The sequence below is a fragment of the Rhyacophila brunnea genome, unplaced genomic scaffold (assembly GCF_057557595.1).
Source record: "Rhyacophila brunnea isolate RB1 unplaced genomic scaffold, BYU_Rbru_1.0 scaffold_2, whole genome shotgun sequence".
NCBI lineage: Eukaryota > Metazoa > Arthropoda > Insecta > Trichoptera > Rhyacophilidae > Rhyacophila > Rhyacophila brunnea.
The window spans coordinates 33074331-33093948 of NW_028232859.1; the positions used below are offsets into that span (position 1 = coordinate 33074331).

The 19618-nt window shown below is 28.3% G+C and overlaps 1 protein-coding gene across 7 annotated transcripts in view; it reads right to left on the reverse strand.

Moving 5' to 3' along the window:
• The window catches only part of nAChRalpha6 (nicotinic acetylcholine receptor alpha6), a 282092-nt gene that overhangs the window by 32585 nt on the left and 229889 nt on the right, over window positions 1–19618 (reverse strand). For all 7 annotated transcript variants that reach the window (XM_085947751.1, XM_085947749.1, XM_085947755.1 and 4 more), the window contains 3 exons: window positions 18275–18455; window positions 9539–9614; window positions 3199–3393 (listed from right to left, as the gene is read on the reverse strand). In XM_085947751.1, the coding sequence (XP_085803877.1) occupies window positions 3199–3393; window positions 9539–9614; window positions 18275–18455 (452 nt within the window). The remainder of the gene's footprint in view (window positions 1–3198; window positions 3394–9538; window positions 9615–18274; window positions 18456–19618) is intronic.

Here is a 19618-nt window from a genome sequence, read left to right on the forward strand (position 1 = left end):
GATATTAGTATACTTATTCCCCATTCGCTTTGATATGGGACTGCATAATATGGATACTAACATAAGTGACATTCTCTTATTCCTTTGGATAATAAGAATAATTGTTGTTAATTATTGATAGAAATAAAAACAAGAAAAAAAATTGTATGTACTTAATGTACGTAATATAAGAAATATCATTAATTGACAATGATCGTCTCAACTTAAGCGGCCAAAATCAATCTTAATCATGAATGAATTAAGTAGGTTAACACTATTAGATAATGTCTTTTATGAAAGATTAAACCTTGAATGCTCTACAATGCTACACGTCAACTAGATTTTTTTTAAATTTCCTCGTCTCACAAAAAACACGTTTCTGATATTTTGAGCCGTTATAGATTTTTTTACTAAAATAAACAGTGTTTTGCCTAAATCGTCCGTTGTTTGAGCGTTCCGTCGAGAGAAACCTCTGCATAAATGAATATCAAGCAGGATTTGACGATACGAGGGAGGCCGTTGCTAGATATTATTGAGCACCACGCCTTGCCGTTGCCGCAGAACTCTGTCCTCATCAACATCAATAAATCTTTTGACAAGCTAATGTCCTCGCCCGCTCCTCACCGCACACAATGACATTCCTTGGCTTTGATTTTTCGCCCTGACATATATATTTTTTCGGACACATTTATTTTGTTTACTTACTTTTCTAGGAAGAAATAAAAAAAAACATGAATTCTATTTCAATTTTGTAGAATAGATATATTTAAATTGTCATATTGTACAGGTATGGTGTCACTGACAATTAGTGTAGATTAAATTTATATACTATTAAACATAGGTACTTGCTTGCTTCATAAGTTTAACAAACAATATGAGATCAAAGGTTCTAATCCTTTTTATATCCCTTTACATAACGTTTTTGCATAAGGTCATTATATTTTAATTAAATATAAAACCAGATGAAACAGTTTCCGCACCTACTTATATATTATATTTAATTAACCCTTTTTACTTTCCCAAGAACGCAGTTCTATGTAATATAATTTGAGATAATTATGGAATAAATTGCATTTTGTATTCAATCATTTTTTATAATTTTTATTATTAAGAGATACTGGTACCTACACTATAAATGAAGTATTATTTTTAGTATGACAGCACCAAAATAAATAATATTTCTTACAAGTAGACAATAAACATACTATCAGTAAGGACTAATATAGATTGATACGAAATATTGCATATTACAAGTTATGCTGGATTATATAAATAATTATTTATAATGGTTTATACCTAAATAATATAAAAAAAATATGTATTCATAATGATGTCATCAGTGAAATTACTCACAATTTTTCATAAAACATCGTACAGAAAAGAAATGTGTAAAATCTTTTCTGTACAATATAATATTATTATAGAATACTCATTTTATGAATGGAGTTAGTTATTCTTACTGTCAATAAAATTCATTTGACCCATATGATTGACCGACACGGATGTTTACCAAAATCACCTATTTGTAGGGTCAGAATATCAATATATTTACACCATGCTGTGATACAGGTATCTTTTGATGCTACGTGATAAGATAAGGTATATGTTACAAATTGTTCAACGACCTACTGTGAACCCAATAATAGCTTCTTGACCCAATGTAGAAGTTACTGTTTCGTGCCAGGTGCTTTTATCATATTTATTTATGAAGTTACACATATTTTTATTTTTATTCGTCCTAATGCTATATACATATTGCATTAAAATATATTTAGAATAAACAAAAGATAATATCAATAAACTTAGTTAAGTGACGTAGTATTCATTAGTGTAACGAATATAAAACCTAGCTTCTTGTATTAATGTATATACAAGGACCTAGGCTAATTAAATATGAATCAAATAATTATTGATAGGTATATTGTGTTGTAAAAAATTCTGTCCGTTAAAAAACTCAGCTTCATTTCATTGTATTATAAAGATAAGAATTATATATTATGTTATTTTTTTCTCTACAATATTTTTTAAGTATTCATAATAATAGGATAGTAAAAACTCGTTATTTTAATATACTTATTAGCAAGAAATAATTCTAGTCATATTAAAATTGGAACATCTGAAAAAGTCTTATGAATAATCAAACATTTATTAGACACTTTCGTCAGAAAGTATTAAAAATTCAAACGATTTGAAATCGAAAGCGCAAAGTGTTGGACATAATAAAAATTCTGCCTCACTTCACGAATTTTTATTTTTAAAAGTGTATTTTTTAATGAATTCGCTTAAAAATGCTAATGCAATTATTTTCTCTGAGTTCGAATAATCCAAATCAATATTCTCCCCCGCACCCTTATGGAGATGACTTTCCACAGCGGTACCTATAAGCGGCACGGCATCTGACGTGGTCGGCATCTTTTCCGCCACCAGATTGAGAAACACTGTGAGAGACAGCAGTATGGTGACATCTGCGAAAAAGCGGTTAAGACATCTGACAACACAAAATGTTTACAAAGCAAGAAATAGGTGTATAAAACTCGACGTAAATGGCCGGAACTCGGACGCCACTGGGCAACAGAGTCGACAATTCTCACACACTTTGAGTACATTCAAAGAAACCCTTTCATCTATCACATTTTATTCACACAAAATGATATCAATTTACGAGAATATCTGAATTCCGTAATAAAAATAATATCATACAGGACTCGTACAGTCATTTATTACCTTTTTTATTGTTCACTTTTAAATCCAATCTTCCAAATATTATTTTAGTTACATGGTTAATATAAAAGTAATTAATGCATGTAATGATTTATATTAAAATATATGTGTCACTGTTAACATAAAAAAATACTTATCCACATTTAAAAATGTAAGAATGAATAGAATAAAAGTAATAGGAATGGTCTGAATAGTTTAAAATATTTTCAATTCATAATTCATCAATTATCGTCATTAATGATCAACTAGAAATGAATACTAGGATTAATTAATCAAATTATCATTATTGACGCTAAATATTTTCTTTTATAAAACTGCCAATGAATAATCATAATATTATTTGACATCTTTTCACACACAAATTTGTCAGTACAAAGAATTAGTATATTTAAAAAAAGTAGTTTTTCTGAGATGAGATAAAATTTTTAAAAAATGGTGACCATTTATTTGAACGACTATTATTATACGTTTGACTATATTAGCAAAAACAATACTCACCAAGAGTCAATTTTTCGCCAGAATCTGGCGGCAATGTAAAACCCAGAAGAGCCATAGAAGAAATGAGAACACAAGGAACGATCAAGTTGAAGAAATAGTAGAGGGTCCGTCTTCGAATCTGGATTGTGAATGTGACATCTACGTATGGTTCTGGACAGCACGCGTATGTTATCGTATTTTTTTTGCCTGGCATTCCTGTCGAAAAAAGATTTAAATTCAAATGAATTAATATAAAATCAAACATAAACCATTGATAAAACTAACTTTTCACCATTTGAATTATGTTAGTTTTAATTTAGTTATAAAATTGTATTTCCCATTTTTTTCAAATCGTAATAGGACCAAATTAAAACAAAATAACACACTTTACTTACAATAGAAAAACGTGTCGTATCTTTTAATGAAATTCCATGTAAAATACATATAAAAGTAATATATTGTTCAATATATATTTCGGCTGTTTTTTTCATTTCTTTATAATCTTTCAAATTTGTATGGTGTATAGCCATGGCCTCTAGGGTCAAGGGATTGGAAGGCAATTAATGATTTCAAAATGTGGTGTTGGCGATGAATTTCGCTTCGTATTTTTTGGAGAGAGCACGGGATAAACTAGTCAATCATCTAGAGACTACATATAAAGGAATAGCTCTGGACAATATGTCTGAGGCGCATTCTGAAGTTTTTTTGAATATAGTGTTCGACGCGGATCAGATAACCTGGAAAACTGGTGGTTTTGGGTAGCCTCCAATGAAAGTAAAGCAGAGGAAAGGCGTCGAGGCGCTGGAGCGACTAAGTGAATGGGGGCTGGGGGCAACCTTTACTATGCACTGAGAGAAGCACATGACGGAGGAGGGTGAAAGGTCTTTTTCTCTCAGAAGATGACCGAATTTCAAGGTGATCACTTTCTTTAGCCATGCGGGAACCACCAAAAATAACTCGTTTTAGTTAATAATTTAATTATGACTTTTTATGTAGACTTCTTGACTAATCCGCAATTTTGAAAAGTATATAGTTTCAAGTAAGTAAATTATTAATTGTCCTCCAACGTAATTTATTTAATTATATATCCGGAAACGTGTTCAAGGAATGAAAATAAAAGCTATTGTGTTATTGTAATGAAAAACTTGTTATTCGTTTTAATATTTAAAATTGGATGTTGTTTATAAGTTTATGCTCAGTAATTTCGTGTTCATTACATTGAGTATTAAATTATCTTATGAAAATCATTAATAAAAGATGCTAATTACTTATGTATATAACATGCCTATTTTCTTTTGATTAAAATTAATGTTCTCGTTTCATTCAGTCTTGGTAAATTAAAATAAAGCAGATAATATTTTCATCGTACGTGGTGTAGGATTCGTGATGATATTGCTTTCCGTCTTCCTTATATGTATGTCGACAATTAACCTGAAATCTAATTTCTCGCACCTGACGTGTAAGCTAACTTTGACATTTAAAATAAATTAAACACTGTCACTTGCATATCTTTCGTGATTAAATGTCTCCATTTTGTCCTGATTCATCAAATCAAATAAGTACTTATGTATGGTGACTTCATTTTTGATATTTTTAAAGCAAATAATAAAACATATTAATTATATATAATGACACAGTAACATCAAAAATCGTTTCTTTAAAATTAAATAATATTATTTAAGTTTTAATAGTATATCGGTATTATTAATAAGAGTTTTGACTATTTTAAATTTACTAGTTTCGATATATAGATGGATAGTTTTGGTATAACATGTGAAATCAATTAAATTTAAATTTACATTTGGGTGGATTTAAAAAAATGACCTTTAGCGATTTCATTTAACAACATGTGTGACTGACTACTCAATGCAAAAAAAATCCTTTTAAATTTATTTTAAACCTTAATTCTGATTAAAACAAGTTGTAGTCAGTAGAAAATATACGCCAGTCTTCCAAATAGGACAGTTAAGTGAGCTTGGAGCAGACAGAGAGATGGATACATAGCCTAAAGGTGGTCAAAACCTTTGTGGATTGCAGCATCATTAATGATGATAACAACTATCTTTATGGATGTATTATGTAAGTATGTTCCATTATAAAATGACTAATAACATTGGCACCAGTGAGATACACCAATAATATGCTAATTACATAATAAAGTATTTTTTTAATTCCACGAATAATTCACGAGAAATGTAACATTTTTTATTGAACATGCATATTTTGAATCTAGAGAAATTATGTAACCTAAAAAAATCTTTTTGAAACAGCACATCTCGCTAGAAATATAATGATTTTTTTTCTAGTGGTTTTTGTCTAAGGTGTTTTCAAATTATGTCTGTTAATTATATGTTTTGTCTCAGAACGGATATGTTTATAAATAATATGTTCCATTAGAGCTTTAAAATATACGATAATATTTCAAAGCTCTAATGGAAAATTATTCATTATATTTTGAACAGTTTGTCCTTTTACACATATACAAAAATATTAGTCTATGAACGTCATATGACGCTATATCGTCGCTATAGGATTGGTTTGTCGAATATCCATTTTTGTCGAAATCGACCTTTTAATGCAGAATATTTTTTTGTATCTAAATGGACTAGAACCATCCTTTTCTTTAAATTACTTTGTAATGGTAATAAATACATCATTAATATGCTGTAAAAATAACAATTTAAATATCTCCATGTATTTAAATATAGGATTATGAAATTTGTTTTTTATCTCCTGAACATTTGGTCTATTCGACAGACCAATCCTACAGCGACGATATTATACAAGAGGTTTTATTTAGATATACCTATTATGTAAAAACAGCATTAGCTATATAATAATTTTGATATATGTATGCCAGTTTCAAAGTAATATGTTTTTTAAATACTGTAAAAAACTAAATTAAACATTTAACAAGAAATCTTTAGAATGTAAAAAGTAATAAAAATATATTGTATTCATTTTACTAAAATTAAGACTAGGATTTTCTTTATCTCTGTTATATTTCCTTCCGGATTTACTAATCCAACAAATGGGTTAAACGGAGATTTATTAGAGGAGACTGCATCAGCGAAATTATGCGTAGCTTAACACCCCCCCTCATGATTGTTTCGCCGAAAAGACAAAGTTTACTTTTCCCTTGGTCGGCAAAAGAAAAATGAAAGACGCCTCAGGGAAAGTGTGAACCAAAAAACGAGATGAGACGAAAAGAGAAGAAGGTTCCATATTTGCCTCAGGCAAACTTTTTACAAAGAATAACTTATGTGCATAGAGGTCGTTAGCGCTGGCTTTTGGAAAAAGTTCTTTATTCAATCTGAAAAACATCATATTTGCGATAAAATATTATAATTGCTTTCTTTTCGTAACCACGTCAAAAAAACAGCAAACATATTTTTCCTGGTATAAATTTGTAAATAAACTTCCTTCAAAGATAACTTTTATCCATATATTATATTAAAAACACAATCTTTAGTACCTGTTTAAATTTAATTTAATTTCATAAAATCTTTATAATATGTACATATTTTTTAACACAATAAAAAGCCATGAGGTTCAATGACAGTAAAGCAGTGAAACATCAGTGTAGTTAGTAATAGAAGCAAAACAATCATAAACACCCAGACTTTGAGAATATCATATAAATACCTTACTGGGAACCGAACCGGAAATCCCGATGAATGGCTAGCGCCTTGCGCATAGGACTACGAGGGTCTAAACTGCTTTATATTCCCGTTATTTTTAAGTAAACTAATGGTAGTTGATAACATGTTAATACTTGTCATACAAATACTGATGACATTGATGAATTGGTAATTTAAATTAGTGCAGGATAAAGTATATTTTTTTATATAATATTCAAAAGGAAAATATAAATGTTATAAAATTATTTGAATATAAGTATTAAGGAAGTATACCTACCCACTATTAATTATTATGTATGATACTAAAATTCTTACGTTTAAATCTTTTGTTATTATTTTTGTATATGGGTGTATAAAATATGAAAATAAATCATGATAAAAGTTAGTATGATTTTAATAATATTTTGATAAGCACATTTTCTTGCAGATTATGATTTCGAAGCCAGCCAAATATGTTAATAAAATAGCCTGAGACTGTATTTTGTCTGGCTAATATACGGATCTTGTCGGTTTAAGTATGTATAAATTTTTCGCCCAGGGCATAGTGTCCCATTCTTTCTTTAAAATATTATGCCGCCGGAAAATAAACACAATGGCAAGTTTTGTAAAAAATATGCAAGGTCTTGTGCCGCTTAGTGAGTTTGTAATCATTTTTCAAGCTCTAATCTTTCTTTAAGTCGCTTGCTCAAATGAACGGCAATAATGAAATTAAACTCTTTAATTGTTTAAAATAAGAAACAAAAAAATGCACTCAGTGTCATTTCTTCTTTACTAAACGACCTAATAGAACACATTGAAACGACAATATTATTAATCTTAAGAATAAAAATAGTTTTGTACGGTATTATTTTTGCAAACAACTATTTTTAAGCTGATACATGTATGTATATATTATACGAAGACTTAATTATCAACTTTATTACGAACAATTATAGGGCATATTTTAAAAATACTTTAAACTTCAAGCTTAACATTCGACTTGAATTATAATTCATTAATATTGTTGACACCGGTATTATCCTTCAATCTAGAGAAATGAACATTAACCTGTCAGCGATTTCTAGAAGTTACAAGTATTCCAGCGTAGTATCTTACGAAATATCTTTGGCCCCATCTGCAAGGAAGGATAGCGTTTGACATCGTCGCTACAATTATGAGTTATATTATAGTGTCACATCACGTATTTACGTACAAAGATTAGGTATAGAAATTTCAAAGGAATAAGCATGAAGAAATCTCTATACAAGGTATCACGAAAAACCACGGCGAGACACAAGCACAGCACACAAACTCGTGTGCTGTTTCTTTCACACTAAAAATCTGATAAGGAGCTGCCTGTTTGAGAAAAGCTTGCGATCCCTTTTATTTAAACACTCTTCATACGGATCTTCTTGGATCTTCAGGCAACATATTGCTGAACATTTTACTTTAAACGGGTACCCTTGGCCAGTAACCATACAAATTCAGATTATCATTTAACGTATCTTTCAAAATTGTTAAGTTAGTTTAAAATAGAAAGGCGAAGGATGTATTCACATAGAAGCTAAGTGCATTCTAACTTTTCCATGTTTTAAATAAAAAATTTTCTTTTTATGCAAACATAGGATCCCAAAGTTTAAATTGTTAATAAAGATGTCTCCTTACTCTATACCGCTTATAAGTTTATAATTATTATTGAAAATAAGAATATGTATATATTTCAACATGCAGTAAATGTTTATCTTCTTATGTTAATTACAGTGCTTTATTTTTAACAATCTGTATTACCAAATTATTTTACACACATATCACTTGCCGCCCATACCTTACAAACATACTATATTCATAGTTAATAACTTTTCATTTTCCAACTGATATCTATTCATTTATCTATAATATAATAAAACTAAACTGTTAGTCAAATTTACATGAGAGCGTGATTCCATTTTCTGATATTAAAAGTCTCTAAGCTTTATTTTACCGTTAACCACTAATTTTCTCAAATTTAATCTTTTCTATACTCTTTCTTTTAACAAACTGCATTTTATATTTAATTTTTATTTTCCTGGCAATAGGTAAGTTCTGTGATGAGCTTAATGTCATCAGCTTTATCAAAACCGATGCAATAGATCAGCCATGTAATATATGGATGATCAAGTACAGGCAAAGTTCCTCACAATTAGTGGACCATATGAAAAGTGCAGAAATATCACGACTTTTGTGTATTGGTAATAGTGTACAGGAATAATTGCGAGTAAAAGCCTCGCGTGCTCTAGGTATAATGGTCAAAAAATATTTAACCATATAACATTAAATTACTTAAAAATTGGAGGTATATGTTAGTGCACGTATTAATAAAATAATAATTCACAAACACTTATGTGACAGTATTTTTCTATTTTGTGATTATAATATATTTTATTTGGCCATACGTTTTTTTCAAACAATGTAGTTATTATAACAAAATATTATACGTCTTTAATACAAAGTCTTTGGATTATTTAGGCCAAGCTCGCTTTCAAGGGTCATCAATTGGAACTGACAATGATTTACGAGCCTGCCTGAAGTACCAAAACTCCATCTATGACTAAAGCGCAATAAAAAAAAGAAATCATAGATATTACGGTAAATATTCAACTTCTTCACTTCTTAATTAATCGATTTATAATTTAAAAAGCATATTTGAGTAGCAATATTTCAATAATATCTGGTAATGAAAAATAATAAATATATACACTCACCTATAAGATACCACTCTCCGTTGGTGATGAAATCTGACAGATCGCCTCCTTCGTCTGAATTCAACACCAGGTCGAGCTGAAGTCAATTTAGAAAATATTAAACATTGATTTACACATTTTATAATTTAAACAAGCTTTGCATAACAAAAATTATTGTGACTGATTTCATTTACAATTACGTAAAAATGCTAATAACAGATAATAATACTGAATACATTGCACGAGATTAAACTATTTGCATTTTGTTTATTTGATTCAGAATAGTTAATGTTTGGTTATGCATATGTTTTATACTCAATCTTGTAATTACATAATAAATATACTGTATGCTAAATAAGAGTTATATTTCATACAAAATATCGATAGTGCAAAAACAATAAAGTATATAATATATATTAAATATATAATATACGGAATATTGTGAGGATGTAAAGTAAATAATAAAAATAAGTATAGAAACTATATTTCAATGTACTTATTGGATTTTATTTTATAATAGTGAAAGTGAATTTTACTATTTCTGCACAATCTATATTTGTATTAAAGAATAAAAGGATTTAATCTGTGATTTTTTGCGACATGCTTCAGTGAATTATTTTTTGCATAAAAGTCGTAAAAAATTCTACTTTAAGATTTGTTCTCAAAAAAATTCTATAAAATGCAAAGGTTCATGCTTTTTAATTTGTACAAGTTTGAATAAATTTTAGTAATGCACATGAAGAATTCAAAGTATGCAAAATACTTGTTCACAAATTCTGTTTCTACGTGAGATAGTAAGTAGGTATGTAACCAACAGTTTTATAATATGTGTCACGAAGAAAACTCAGTGCTAGAGAACTTTCAACGAATAATTTTAACATGCAATGATAACAGAAACAATTTTGAGCGGAAATCTACAGCAATTATTTCTCTAAACGTATGCTTAACAGTGGCGACATCTTATAGTTAACTTAAACATTTACAACTGACAGTCAGATAATTTAAAGATACCTAATGTAGCGTTTAAATTGAAAATTACGTAAACAGCTCTTCTTAAGATATTAAAAATAAAATACAATATGAACATAATTATTAATACTATCTTCATAAGATAATGCAAATTAAAGAAAATATATTGTAGAAGTCACTCTTTTATAGTAGGTATTACGTCATGATATCTCAGACAAAATATAGTAAAAAAAAATTATATTCACAATAAAATTATGACAGAAATTATTCATGCGCGATTTTAATAACATGTATTTATTTATAATTATAGTAGTATTCTAATTATAGGCCCAACAAACATACTGCAAATTTATTTACTGGCAAAAAAATAATATCCACTGAAAATGTCGGACCGCACACCTACCGAAGGCCAGCGATTAAGTAAACAGATTGCTTTCGGCTTTTCTTTTATTATTCATTGTGCAGCACGCTATGGGACATGTCGTGAGGAAGCCTTACATGTCATAGCGACCTGGCTTGCATTTTATCACCATTAATATTCTGGGAGGTGAGTAAATTTCATACATGACAGTCCATAGCACTTATGAGAAGCGTCCTTACCTGAACACTACAAGAGGGCATCCTACGCTGTAATGGAATTTATGATAAGCTCGAAACATGAGGCAAATGAAAACTTCTGACGTTAGACAATTTGGAAATATACCCTTATTTGTATGAATATTTGTTTGCATATACAGTATTCTATCTTATATCTTATTTAAAAGCCAGAATTAAAAAAATAGCTTTGGACATTCATTTTATTAAATGCCATTGTTAAAATATTCATAAATATACTGTTTCGTATTTTCCCTAATACTAATTATACAAAAATAAATAAATACTATAATTAATATAGAAATCTTTAACTTCAATTATTTTTTAACACCTAGAATGTTTTATGGAAAATATAAGTGCCTATAGATAATGATGTTTACGTGAAATGAACCTTTCTTAATATTTTTAAAATATAAATGTATTAACATAACAAATGATTATAATATAACATACAAAGAACAAACATAATATCAATATTTCAAATACTTATCTAGGAAATGCATATAAATATAATTCATTTAAACATACTTTTCTCTAAAGATAAAAATAAATTTCCATAAAGATAAGTATAAAGTATAAAGATAAAAATAAGTAATTAAAATATATATTATGTTTGTTTCTAAATTTAAATAACGCATCCACCTGGTCTAAATAATTTAAATAATTTTAGTGAAATATCTCGTACTAACCTTTCTTACACGGCAATTTTATGTGACAATGAAAATCCACGTGTATTAAGCTAGGCTGAAATTTTCCTATTAGAGTTAATATGGACTATATTGTGTACTGCAATTTAGTAACACAGGGTTCTAATACCGTCGACGACAAGTTCATGTCATGATTTGTGGAGGGTACCCAACGCTCGGAGATTATTGTACCCGGCTCATAAACTGACCGCATCGCTCCTCGCTAAACGTCGAGTTAACGGAAGCTTGTGGACAGAATAACGCTTTCCACTGAAAGCGCTAAGGCGGACGATAAAATATATTGCCGTATTTTATGAAGCAACAAAATTCCGTCGGGTAAATAAAATACCTTTCTTTCGTATTATTTTTTTCCAAATATTTTGATATATCTGAATATTTGAGAAATATTAACGTAGACAAGGATCTTTTTGTTTGATTTTTTTTTGGTATAACAAAATATATAGGCTAGGAAAAATAAATCAGGTGGCTACTTTTTTATTATTACATATATACTCGTACACTTTAATAAAATTACATTTTTTGCAGAAATATTTTTTTTGCAATATCATTGTCTAGATACCTACATAATATGTTATGATAATTAGAATACATAATTTATATTTTTTTAGAAACAGCAAATATACTTAATAAAGCTTACTATCAAGTATTAGTGAAACACATAAGGTAAAAAAAATACTTATAGTGAATACTGAATACCAAAAAATTTACAACATTTCAAAATCATCATTAATTACTAGCGAGTAAATGGTGAATTTCTTAGAACAATATGTAACATTAGACTAGACAACTACTATCATAATATATATTTTATTAAATTTAGTTTGATTAGTTAGTTATTTAAAATACGTTACACGTATTATTATTTTTTCTCAGTAAAAAATAGACAATGAATTATAAATACCAATAGAATAATCATCGACGTTTATAAATTCATTTAAAACGTATTAGTACATTACTGCCCATTTACAATAATAATAAAATAATCGAATATTAATTTTCCCAGAAATATTGTGAAATAAATTTCGCAATGATAATATTATTAGTGTATTTGGAGTTTAACTTTGGGTTAATAATTTTCTCCTCTTGAAAAAACATTTACCGAGGTAACTTTTTCGCTTTGAGTCATCGTCGGTGTTGTCTTACAGTTTCGTTATAATTAAGTTTTCCCTCATATTTGTTTTCTTTTCTCCTTTGGGTTGGCTACGGGCTACGGAGCTATAAAGATCACTTGTGATTCTTAACTTCACTTTAACTGGAAGCCTAATGAATTTAATTACAACAGTTTTAAGGAATACATTTGTAATAAAATTGATTTTAACGTTCCCTCATAGGAATATAAAGACGGCGTATACAAAATAATTAAATTATATTAGTGTATTATGCCAAAAATATACTACACCATAGAAAAAAATGTTTTGATTAAAACATTTATAAAAAAATATTCTATAATTTATATAACTAAACATAATTTAAGAGACGTCCCTTATAATGTAAAGTATCCATGTATAAATATTAAAATATATTATACTGTAGAATCCATTACTACCATGATATTTTTCACTCTTACTTGAATCCAATGTATTAGAATATCTAATATAACGAAGAAATGGCATACAACCATTTTTATGAAATTTCCTGAAAAATTATTCACGTTACAAAGAAGAATCTAAAATTCTTATTGGATTTGAAACCGATTATGATAATAGATAGAAATATTATTGAAAGATTAAGTTGGTCAAATATATTATTTAATAATTTTATATTACATAATATTGTAGCTTATTAATCTTTTTTATTATTCCATTTAACTGATATTTTAGGATCCGAGGTTGATATATCTACTTTGTATTTAAAGTATTATTATCTTTATGTTTCATTACCGACTTTCAGAAAGTTTCCAATACATTAGCTAGTTCTATTGTTTGTGGGTAATGACTTTTAAATAATATTACTAAAATATTAATAAAATATGTATATTTTAATGTATGCCAAACAATGACCGAGCGGTAACGTTTAAAGTCATGGGTCTCGAGTTCAAAACGCGGGTCTGACAAAAAAATCACATGTTGTTTTTCCATGAACCGAATAGGCTGAACAACAGCTTACACCCATTTTTCGTTTCAACAAAAATCGGTTAATACAACCTCTCACAGGCTCATATGATCTTTTTAGGATCAAACATAGTAAAAAAAATTGAATGTATTACTTATACTAAGATATTTTTAAACACTCTGATTTCCAACAAAAAATAATGATGTATAGATTTGGTATATAAACGAGAAACTATATTCTATTTCAGTACATGTCTGACGATTTTCGTTTGATCAGTCAGTCAAAAATATAATGAAATAGAATAAAACTTAAATTTATTATAATTTAAATTCAAATTCCATCAAGTACCCTCAGCCCGTAGGAGTAATTTACATGTGTATATTTAACCTTTTATAATAATAATACTATGATTAAAATATTGTATAAGTATATAAACATTTAAATATTTTGATTTGTCTCTTGATATGTACTATTCACAAAACAACACATTTTATAAACAACATTCCCTTTTCATTTTTTTTTTTTCGTAAAATATCCGACGAACTGCGATTTATGGCGTTATAAAAAATACTCCGACATATTTTTCATGCTTTTACACTGGATCGGGAAGAGGTAAATCGAAAATTCTTCGGTCTGAGGTGAAAGGATTCCGACGGTTGGGTCTGCCACTACAGGCTCTACATAAGTCAAAACGCCAAACACTTGCACGCCCCGCCAGCGCTAACAAATTGGTTTCCTTCGGTGAAATTGAACCGTCGAAATTATTTATTTATATTTTCGCCATTTTACTACGTATATACGGATAATCTACAATTAGAGAGTGATATAATGCATAATATTTATAAGAAAAAATCGTCTATTTTTCATCTTCCTGTGGTTCTATTCTATACTTATCGACCGCTAAAGTGATAAATATTATCAAACTTAGGATATGTTTGTATCAAAGTATTAGCACTTATTGTTACAATTACAGTAAGATGTTTGTAATTGTTGCAATAAATGCTATATTTCAACAGCAGCAAGAGAGGTGCTGTTAAAATATTACATTTATTGCAATACCTACCTATAATCTAAAACTACTAATCTACCTATAATCTTATCAATCTATATACTTTCATATTACTTTCCTGATTTTCAAAATTATAATATTTTTATATATAATATACTGTACATCAATATTAGAGTACATATCTTATAATAAAATACATATGATTGAAATTGCATGAACCACTGATCAGTCAAATGTTCTTACGAAAAACATTTAAGCACCTTCTTTAATATGTTGCGTACAAATTAGGAATCACTGCTATAATCCAGTAAGTATACCAACATATTATTCAAAATAAGATTCTATAAATATTTTAAAATTATAAACAAATATGACGTGATCTATATACTTTTAAACCAACCAGTATAAAAAGTCTATAAAATAATTCTTTCGTATCTCTAATGAATATTTTTATTTCAACGAACAAAATAATCATATTATTATGGTACGTGTTGTGTAAATATTTATGTAACCATTTTGATGGTCTAACCTGTGAATGTGAAATATTGAACCCAACCAACCAATTTCTCATAGATTGGCTGGAAAATCATGCGCTCAGCCAAACAGCTGTTGTAAAAATTTGCCGCCATTTTTGACAGGAGAATAAAACATGGCGTCCGTCCGATTTCGTCAGCGCCTAAACTAATTTCCGGTGTTATGGGAAGAAGAACAGCAACTGCTGCGTGCTTCCTGTTCAAAAAAAGGTTGTCAGCAGATAAAAAAGCTCATTTTTGTACTTTGAATAAACGAGTATCGATTTCATATGAGCTCACAAAAAAAGATAAAATTATATTTCCACATAAAACATTTTAGGTGTTCACGAATGGGGTCAGTGGGAATGCTGTACTATTCCATCTTTTTATGAAGCCTTAAATAAGCAGATTTAATATAAACAATAAAATACTTACCTTCAATACTCGTCTGGAGACAAATCATAAATTTTAAAATATGATATTTATGATACAGAATATATAGACATCTCATAGGTTTATTAATAATGCGTCAAGCAGCATGCATTATGTACATCGATTATTATAATATATATGTACGACATATCAAGTTATTTAAAACTCATTTTATGTTATTATATAATTTATCAGAATATTTTTTTATTGAGGAATAAGAAATTATTTAAATGCGTATACAATATAATATTGTTGATAATATTTTTTTACAACATTTTAAAATGAGTTTCAAACATTGTAGTTTATTCATGCGATAATTTATTTTATTTACAGAAGCAAGTTTTAAGAGTTTTCTTATGACACATAAACCGTTATGGTATAAGTATAAAGATTATTTACAATATTATAATAAAGTTAGTGCAATGTGCATTGCTTAAAATGGGACGTTTTCATTTCTGCCCCATGCAAAATAGTACACTTTAATTCGCTCTTTCGGTTTGAGAGAGTCGAATTAATTATCACATGGTTCCCTTGCATTGAAGACTTCTGCTACCTTTGAATATTTACTTATTTTAATGGCGTGTATATAAAATAAATAATAAAATGTGTGGTTATATGTTAGTATGAAAATACGAGCTTTCAAAGACTAAATAAAATTGTGATATAAAACAGAAAATAATCTTCCTAATATAATTATTTCTCTAAAATTTAGACATTATTATATTTATTTATTAAGAAAATCATTTATGATATATTGTTATTGATACTTATTTATCATCAAAATGTATTGTTTATCTTTATAGCGAAAATGCAAATAGGTTTACTTAAAAAATAACAGAATGCAATGAACGTCCCTTCTGATTTGAGCCTTATATTCTCTTATATAATTTGTACATACGACTATTATAATATTTTTATCCGATTAATCAGTCTCAAATAAAAATTCATCTTTATGACTAATCACCATGAATATCATCAAAATTGTAGGCATTTTTTTCAATCAGTAGCAATTATTGTCGTTATAAGATTCATTTCTTGGCATTTAGCTGATGAACGGCACGTATTTTGGTTTACCAAAATTACTTTCAAAAAATTAAAACGATCTCCCCATGTATCCATTAATGCTAATATGCTATAAATACCTAATCAAATTATTTATTTTAATATTTTGTTCTGTAGACGAGACGATTCATGGGTCGTTTGTGAATTTCCAACGTGATTTTTAAAGAAAATCACCTCATTCGATATGCAAATGGCTTCACGTAAAATAGATCAGTGTTATAACGTAAACTTTAAATAGCTGGCGGATCTGCCATATGTTCTCATATCGATAATGGCTCGAGAAGAGGACGTTACAACTAACTTGTTCTCATAAAATTCATCGAAGTTTTCTTCTTGGAAAATTTAACCCGTTTACCTGACATTATATTCTAATGTAACATAATGATGTTGCGTATTAATGGCTTCATTGTGGACTTTCGTGTTAGTATCTCAATTTTAAATATTTATACTTTGCGGGTCGTGCTTAAATTTACAAAACACTAATTACCCTAGTTTACGCAATATAAAGCTTAATTTTAAATGTTAGCTCTCCGTTTGATTACTTATTAATTAACAGTACACTCTGAAAGAGGTTTCAGTTTAAAAATGATTGTTTTTAGCAGTGAAATAATAACTAAATATAAGTATTTCACTCTACTTTAGTGTTTTTGATGAAGACTATCACTTTTTAATTATTTAAAATAGATACAGTAGATATTTAAGCCTTACTTACATAGTATACCATATAAATACAAGTTTACGTAGTAATTGTTGGCTTTCACCTAATCTTCATTACTTTATTTTAAATAAAATTAAAATTACAATTTATCAATTAGGTATTTAATGATTTTCAATCATTTAAAAATGCTTGAAACTCTTAGAATATAATTCTAATATTTTTTAATGCGCCTTCATAAACCTTTTTTTTATTTATTTATCTATAATTAAGTTTTTTTTATATTTAGGATATACTTAGGTAGGTATTTGAATAAAAATATTATGCAAAAAAGACGATATTTTACAACTATATGTATAATATTATGATGTAAGAATAAAAAAAACATTTGTGCTATTTGAATACTACAAATTTAATATTCTATATTATGTATACTCACTCAACCATATTATAATATACGTATACGTGATTTATGGTGCTAAGCGAGAAAATTAAAAGACAATCATTTTTTTTACGTCAGTAGTAAGACTTGATAAACCACATCAGTAGATTGCTAATGATAACTACATATATAAAATCAACGTTTTGTGGTACTTTTAAATAGTAGTAAGTTTCAACGCTAAATATTGTGCAGTCAAATATGCGTGGTTTTGAAAGTTTACGTAGAGATTTTAAAGCTCTTAATAAATCATATTATGAAGGAATAATAATGTTGTGTTGTTTGTGAATATATTATTTTGTTGCTGTAAATGTAATCGCTTGTACCTGATTGCCATCATACGTCCAGCTACCGAACTTCATATCACAGTGTTGATCGTCAAAGGGGAACCAAGTGATGTCTATCTTGCATGTGCTCTTGAAGATACCAGGAGGAACGTACAAGCAACTGCCGTTGTGTTTGACCACAACGTTTGTGTGGTAAGTCCCGTCGAAACCTTCGTCTGCACTGTACGCGCCACCAACACAAATCATATTAACCAGCGTTTCTCATCATCTTAACATGACGATCAAACAAACAATTGAACTATAATTAGAAGAAGATTCATCTCCAATCAATCTCTGCAGCTTGACACGACTTCTGGTAACCGAATAAATCACACAATCTATTCAACATGTGTTTACAGTCAGAGGTATCATTTAACATTTAACATTTAACAATTACTATTCTATTAAATATAGACATTTAACATTCATAATAGTATTTATATTATATTAATGTTCTCAAATTAGACTATAAAAACCATGATATTTAAGGGTACGCCTTTTTATCTGGTTTTCATATTAAAACAAAAACTAGTTTTATTTAAGATTACTTATGGGATAAAAAGTGCTGTGTTGTTTCACGATAACAAATATTAAAACAAAACACGAACACGGTTTATTTTTCAATCAAATATATTACGTTAATTAAATTATTGACCTATAAATATATAAAAACAACTTATTAACGGAAACATAGTGTAATATGTTGTATTACTTTTACGATTGTATTGTAATTACTGAAACAACAAAACTCTCTAATCACATTATTTAATAAGATTCAGAAAATTATTTATTTGCTGTTTATTTTATCGATTCGTGGTTATTTTTTTTTGCTGGTAATCAGTGCGGTTCTTCGGGGACATGTTATTTAAAAACACAAATCCCACTGAGTGGGGGGTCATCACTCTTCCCGTCTCTCTTACACTCGCTAAAGCCTATTCATTAGGGACCGGTCTAATGATGATCGATCGATGCGACGAGTGCACTTAAGAATGCTTTCCAAAGACAAATTACGTGGTCGACAATTTTAGATTTACTTATTACTCACTCAATTAAAAATGGTCATGGATCGCTTCAGCCAATAATTGTGATTTTATTGACCTTCCCTTTATTATGTTTTTTTTTTAATTTCTTGTAATTTTTCAGTAAACAAGGAACATTAATAAAATGGTGAAAATATAACTATATAATATTGAAAGAAATTTCTTGGGTTGAGAATATTTTTATATGATTGTTAATATCTGGAAAGGTTACTTGCACACTTTCATGTTTTTTATGTTAAGATAAGCATCGAATAAAATCGATTATAAAACTTACCATTAAATTTAATTACGTAATTTTAAAAAC